Source organism: Merops nubicus, unplaced genomic scaffold (assembly GCF_000691845.1).
Source record: "Merops nubicus isolate BGI_N331 unplaced genomic scaffold, ASM69184v1 scaffold214, whole genome shotgun sequence".
Taxonomy (NCBI): domain Eukaryota; kingdom Metazoa; phylum Chordata; class Aves; order Coraciiformes; family Meropidae; genus Merops; species Merops nubicus.
Window position 1 is genome coordinate 239 of NW_008602014.1, and position 7392 is coordinate 7630.

Sequence of the window (7392 nt, forward strand, 5' to 3'; positions counted from 1 at the left end):
CGTGAAGGCCTTTGATTTTGAGGGAAGGGGTGTCCTGGCTATCCGGGAAAGTTTCTCCTTGCCCTGGGGCTTGGATGCCACCCCGGAGAGCGAAGTAATCCTGACCGACTCGGAGGCCGGGGCTCTGTACCGCTTGACAGCCGACTTCAAGAAGGGGGAGTTAAAGAAGTGTCAGCTGATCCGGTCTCACCTGACCAGCCCGAGAGCGGTTGCAGTCTCCCAGACCTCAGGTGCTGTCGTGGTAATAGAGCACCTGAAAGCTCAAGGACGGAACAACAGCAGCACCCGAGTGAAGATATTCAGTGCAGAGATGGATCTCATTGGCCAGATGGACAGCTTCGGTCTGAACCTCGTTTTCCCCTCCAAAGTATATACTACGGCCGTGGCCTTTGACAGAGAGGGCCGTGTTATAGTAACGGATGTCTGTAGCCAGGCTGTAATATGCTTAGGGAAACCCGAGGAGTTTCCCATCTTTAACCCTCTGATTAGCCATGGGCTCTCTTATCCTGTGGGACTGACTTACATGGCAAACAATTCCCTCGCTGTGTTAGACAGTGGCGATCACTCGATAAAAATATATAGCTCCACCTGAATGGATTTGGGTGCTTGCTGCTGTAGGGTCAAGCTGCTTTTGGCCCTAAAGCACATGAAGTTCTGGTGTTAGCAGGTGTGTAGGGACGAGGCACTTCCTGGGATTTGCTGTAAGTTGCCCACTTTGACCAACGTGCTGTGCTCCCTGCACATCAAGTCTCTTGCCTAACTGTGGGAGAAGACCTGGCTGTTGCAGGCTGTAGTCAACAACAAATCAACCAAACAAGTAATCTGGCACTTTAAAAACTCTTCTGTGCCATGACAGCCAAATGTTTTTGGTACTTTTTGACAAGCAATAACAATGATGTTTGGAATGGACTAATCGAAGACTGGAGCCTGGGAGAGAAAGTGATGCATCGTTTCTTTGTTTCCCGGCACATAGTTTTCATTACTCTTTGTTAAGCATTAATACACTCAGGAGAGTGACAGAGTTTCTTTTTCCAGGATTTCTGCACGAGAAAGGAGATGGGTTTGATGCAATGGTAGGAGCAACGGAAGCTGCAGTTCAAGGTCACCTGGATCCAGCTAAGATCGTTGTGATGGAGGAGCTGCCACTGATGAGTGAGTTAAGTGAAGGGAGTTGGTTCTCAGAGCCTGCCTCTCTCATGTCATTCATGTGGTGCTGTTGTGCCTCAAACTCCAAGGTGCAACTGAAAATTGAAATGTTGGGGAGAAGTAATAGAGAAAGGGGGATGTAAGCCACATTTTTTTCCTAGCTTTTAAACGAGGCTTTGCTGATTGTGATACACAGCAGGTTTAGATCAGTTCATATTTTTCCTGAAAAGAGTTTTGGTGTAGACACAAGGTCTGTTGCCTTATTGCACCGTGGAAATTCAGGAGTATCTGAATGGTTCTGTGAAGGATTTAACATCCCCACTAGAAGTCACTGCTGCATTTTTGGGCGTTCACCTGTTGCTAAAAAGATTAGTTAGGTGTTTTGGCATTAAAAAGAAGTTAGATATAAATGAAAATGCTATCTGAGGTAGAGACAAGGAGATTAAAATGGCATGAAACTTTTGGGGTCTTTTTTTTTATTTAGTCACCAAAATCATTAATATGAATGAACATAAATTGAAATTCACAAGTGATCTATTGGTAAATTATTTAATCTGCCTCTTGGTCTGATTTTAGAGCATTTAATAACTGCATGTATTTCTGCACTGGTGATTTAAATACTGACTTCAAATTGGGGCTGTTTAGCCCTGTAATTCACACTATGTATTAACCTGTCTTATGTTAACATTTATATGGACAAAACAAATCTATTAAATTCAGCTACTTGTAAAGGTTAATTGAACAATGACCTGCCAATAAAGTGTGATTTGCTTATTCCTATATTGAATAATTCAGTGAAAACTCCTCTTACCATTTGAGCAATCAAGTTTCTCTAGTGCAGTTGCCCTGTAGAGGGTTACTTTTGTTATTTGGAGATACCCTGCTAAGGGTGTTGTAGGGGCATTTTTGGCTATTGAAAAATTTATGAACCATGTACATTTGATCTTTTCCAGCTTTCTTTATTTCCAGCCCATACATTAAGTGCCTTTGGTGGGACTAGAAACACTCCTTGGCTATTCTTCAGCAAAAAAGTATGGCTCTGAGCAGGAGCCCTCTTGAGGGGTCAGGAGGGAAATTTACTTGGAGAAGCAGCCCCCTGGGTTATGTGTTCCTTTCTAGGTGCCAAGGAGACTTCTGTCCTTGAGGGATATAAAAACAGATAACACTTCTTTTTGGAAGCTGCTGTGTTTCAAAATGCCTGCAATGCCCTCAGTGCTGTGTTCATACATCATTAATCGTGTATCACAAGAGTGCTTCCTCTGGACTGCAGGCCGTGGGCTTTCATCTCCTCAAACCTGTGTGTGCACCAGGAGCTCAGGTTTGGTGCTGAGCTCATGGATTTCCTGGTGCCTACTGCCATGGAGGCAGCTTTCTGGCAGCTGAAATGCCAATTTTTAATTATCTGACTCATACTGGTTTAAAATCTAGAAAAGCTCCTATTGTTGCCCTTTCTGCTCCTGTCTCCTTTGGTATATGACTAGAAATCGTTTAAAGGTCACCTAGTTCCAACCATCTGCAGTGAGCAGGGACATCTTCATCTGAAGTAAGTTGCTCAGAGCCCCATTCAACCTGACCTGGAATATTTCCAGGGATGGAGCTTCTACCACCTCTCTGGGCAACCTCTGCCAGTGTCTCACCGCCCTCATTGTAAAAAATTTCTTCCCTACATCTAGTAAACCTAAATCTCTCCTCTTTTCAGTTTAAAGATATCTCCCCTTGTCCTTTTGCAATAGGCCCTGCTAAAAAGTCTGTCCCCATCTTTCTTCTGGGCCACCTTTAAATACTAAAAGGCCAGAGTAAGGTCCTTCCCAGAACCTTCTCTTCTTCAGCCTTCAGTGATAATTTCCATTGCATTTATTAAAAAAAAAAAGAAAAAGAAAAAACTGAACTAAACTTTGCATAACCCTCTGCACCTCATACAATTTGGATTAAGACCAAGCCAATATAATGGACAGTATTCCCCCAGTGTCAGCTCTTCAGCCCCTACTACAGATCAGTGTGGCTCTTGTGCAGGTCCCACGTGGTTTATTTTTAAGCACTGTTCTCAAGTTGCTGCCGTTGTGTATAAATAACAAGGGTATGTTTGCAGAGCTTAGGAATAAAGGAGGCAGGGGAGTTTCAGAAATGGGTATTGAAATTGTGTCCTGGAGCAGACATATTTCTTGTTTGGCATGTTAACAAAATAATTTCAGGTAAAGAATATAATTGTTTTTTTCAGCTTGATGAATAAAAAGAAGAGGGGAACTCCTGTCGTGTCCAGCCCCCATACCACTAAGAGTTTTATAGAGCAGGGTCCAGAGGTAATAACGGGGATTTCTCCCTGGGCCCATGGGTTACGGTGCTGTTGCACCCTGCTCAGGAGCAATTCCCCTTTATTTCTTTCTCTTCAATGTTCAGGGCGTTTTTCTGAGTCTTCTCAGAGGCCCATCCTCATTATTTTACAAGTCACCTGTGAGTCACAGCTTACCTCCATGCAAGTATGATAGAACTAAAGCAAAAATACAGAGTTCACAAATGAGTTCTAAACCTGGCACTTCACTCAGGCATCTGAGGAGAGTTACAGATCACTCCAAAAGCAGCAGGTGCCTGAGGCCTGTAGACAGTTTAAATGCCCTGGCAGTAGGATTTTCTCCCCTCGTTGCCTTCAGTTCCCCTATAACTACACCAGAAAGCTCTGGATAGAATCCACTGTCCTACTCTGGAAGAGCCTGGTGGGAAATGACTCCTAAGAGATTGCCTTCAGTAGCCTCCTTACCAGGTCTGTTTGGGTAATTTCTTGATCAGCCCTGTCCAGCTCCAGCCCAGCAGCTACTGTTTGAGTTGCCAACTCATCCGATGCAGCAGGCTCTCTTGGTCTGGCCAGCTGTGTCCAAAAGTGTTCCCATCTGCAGGGAGGATCTTCTGGGTGGAATGTACAGCCCACAGCAACCAAGGGGCTTTCTCCAGACCTTGCTTGAGCTTGATGTGAAGGCTGCAGAGCCAGCATGAAGGCATAAACGAAGCTCTGGAAAGGGAAATGGGTGAAGTAGGTGCTTACACACCTGAAACAGGGGCGTAGAGAGTTTGAAATTGCCAAAAGAATTCAAAATTTGTTGTGTCACGTGCACGGTCACTGCCGCAAAGAGGAACAGGCCCGGCAGGCGTGCAAGGAGGCATCGGTCTGCCTTGCTGAGAGCATGGCCTGCTGGCTTCCTCTTCAGCAAACCCTGCATGCTGCTGAACACGAGGGGCAGTTACCATCATTGCCTGCATATAAAAATTCCAGATGTACAAAACATGTAAATCTTTAATCTTGACAAGCATGAAAGCAGAGACCCAGCCAGCATTTTCCCCTGTGCCACGAACTGCTGTGGGTCACACATCAGCCTGGGGACAAGGAATACCTCCTTGGTCTGTGCTTCTCCATCTGAGCAGGTATTGACCATACCTCCATTCTACATCACATTTTCAACTTCATCTTCTCAACTAAATGTGCTAATGATATTGTGCTTCTACTTGATGCTGTTACCAAAACAAAGAGGCTTTCTCTAGAGTGCCTCCTTGGTACAACCCGTCTGATTCTGCTGGACCGCTTCAGAGCTGCCTGATACTGGAGAGGTTCTCAGCGAGCAGATGATGTGTTGCACTTGTGTGTTTTTCTCACCACTGGTTTCCAAGAGATTTACAGATATTTCTTAACCAAACCTCTTTGAGGAAAACTTGATAAAAATGTCCTGGCCCTGCAGCTGCAGGCAGGAGAGGTGAGTATCGACAGAAGCCTTTGGCAGACTTGTGACTAGATCGTAGACTTGCCATTACAAGGTTGGTGCCTTAATAAAGCAGAGAGAGTCTGTGTTTAATTAGCCCCTTGTCTGGGAGTGGCATTCCTTTCTTTCCTGTGAGGGTGACAGAGCCCTGGAGCAGGCTGCCCAGACAGGTTGAGGAATCTCCTTCTCTGGAGGCTTTCAAAACCCACCTGGATGCAATCCTGGGCAACCTGCTCTGGGCGAACCTGCTTTAGCAGGGGGGTTGGGCAAGATGATCTCCAGAGGTCCCTTCCTCCCCTTGCCATGCTGGGATTCTGTGATTTTGGAAATTTTGACATTTCAGTGATGATCTTGTTACTGTTTCCTACAAATCATGGAAATGAATATTTTTCTAACCTACAATGTATTCCTAGATAAATGCTTCCAGTGCGCTTCACAACGTTGGGTTGTTTCAGAGCTTTGCAATGCTCTGTAAGGAGGTGGACTTGTGTGAAGCCCCAGTTCTTGTTAAGGAGAGAAGGGAGGGAAAAAGAGCAACTCTGAAAAGGAGAAGAAATTAATGACAGGTGGCTGTGGCTTAAGTGGAGAGTGAGCTCCACCAAGTCAGAGCACAGAGCACACCCATCGTTCCAGTGAAGGGAATGCATTCTTTAGAGGTGAAGCATTTCAGCCTGGAAAATGGACAAGACAACAAGGGCCTCTGCCTCTTGGCTTGTGGTGATCTCTGCCAGGGGAGTGACTTACATTTCAACAGATTTCCCAGCCACAATTAGGCTCTTTTCACATCGTGATCCCTAGGAGAGCTATCTGTTACTTTCAGCTCTGTATTTGTAGCAAAAATCTATGGGAAGTGAAGATTTGGAGCACAGTAAGCATTTTAGGGAATTGTGCTCCCTAAAATGGAATAAATACATGTATAGCATTTTTTTTAAAGATCCCTCTTAACGTAGGCAGTTATTGTTCTTTCATCACAGCTACGCAGTGACTTGGGTAAGAACAGTTGGGTCACTGTATGGACAAAGAGCTGAGGGGAGAACAAATTCTGGTTTCATGGAGTATATTGGGTTTTGAATCAGGAGAATACTGCTAGTCAGAAGATCCTGTAAACCATTTGAAATACTCTAAATATTGTTATATGCTTTGTACTGAATAAAGGGTAGGCAATTTTAAGCAGGATACAGGACTAAAGAGATAAAATTATAGCTGGGAAAATGACAGAATTTATTTCAAGAAAACCAAATATGTGGGGGAAAAAAATAGTCCTTTATCAAAGCTTGCTTTTGGAACTTCTAAGATGATCTTGAAAGAACACACCTACATGATCACAGGAAGTAACTCATTTACTGTTTTTTGTTCCAAATATGGATAGATAAAAGGAAAAAAAAAGAAAATATTAATGCTTGCCCAGCATTACTTCCTGAATTATATAGACTATGGAATTTAACCAGTATTTAGTAACTACTGACCTGCACTGAAAGTAGGAAAGAAAGAATAATTATGTCTTTTATCATCACAGAAGAAGGAGCTCACATGAGAAGAAATGTCATTAAAGATATGCTCTGTAAGAAATCTATCAAAAAGAGTCAGACAGATTAAGTATTAAGAATTTATAATCATCTTCATATGAAAAGGATGTGCCTGGCTTCCTTATTTGTCACCCTCCTTAATTAGGTAGAAAATAGGGCTCTTCAGTGAGTTCTGCACCAGCTTCCACTCAGCTCACAGCACGATATTATTGAGCCAACAGTATTTCAAAAACATGTAATTAGACTTTTTCTATCCCTACTGTTCCTTAAAGTGACTTGGCTGAGTTGGGGCTTGCTCTGTCATAAGTCATTTATCTCTGCAGTCAGGAGCACTGCAAATGGAGTTGTCCATGTAAAGAAACGCTGCAGGGCTGGGCTTGAAGTCAGGTCGGTTCAAGCTAGTGCAGAGGTTTGCCCTGGAGAAGTCTCTGCAGCAGACTTTATTATGGCAATTTCTGGGAATGCTGCTTTGTTTTTTTTTTAACCTCCTGAAAGCCCTGCCCACGTTTAGAATATATTGTAACTAATGATGACTTTCTTTCAACATCAGAAATCTTTTGTGAAACAAATGTAATGGTTTAGCTTATTTATTTCTTTGTAACATGCTGAACCCTTGCCTGGCTCCTAAGAGTGCCACCAGACTAAGCAGATCTGTATCACACCTCCCTTTTGGGACGTGTGCTTGCTTGGCAACCTGCAGTCTGGGGCAAGAGTCTGTCTGGACTGGCATCAGTGGAGACCTCACACCCGAGCTACTCTTGCGTATCCTGAAGAGGAGGTTATTGGTCTTAGCCAAAAGTTCAGGAAAGTTGTGATGTTTCCAATGGGGTGGAGGCTCACTGTAACTTCTAAATCCCAGGAAAACTGTGTGTGCAAAAGGATTTCTGAGGTTGCAGGGTAGTTAGCCACCGTCTGTTCCATTCCAGATGGAGGAACACTGGCTTTTAAAGACCAATTGAAACGTGCACCCTTCT

The 7392-nt window shown here is 43.9% G+C and overlaps 1 protein-coding gene across 1 annotated transcript in view; it reads left to right on the forward strand.

The window, feature by feature from the left end:
• The window catches only part of NHLRC1 (NHL repeat containing E3 ubiquitin protein ligase 1), a gene marked incomplete at its 5' end in the record, with an annotated part of 824 nt that extends 232 nt beyond the window's left edge, over window positions 1-592 (forward strand). The window contains 1 exon segment of the mRNA XM_008938162.1: window positions 1-592. This exon segment is cut by the window's left edge and continues 28 nt beyond it. Within this exon segment, the coding sequence (XP_008936410.1) occupies window positions 1-592 (592 nt within the window).
• Window positions 593-7392: the final 6800 nt, after the last annotated feature.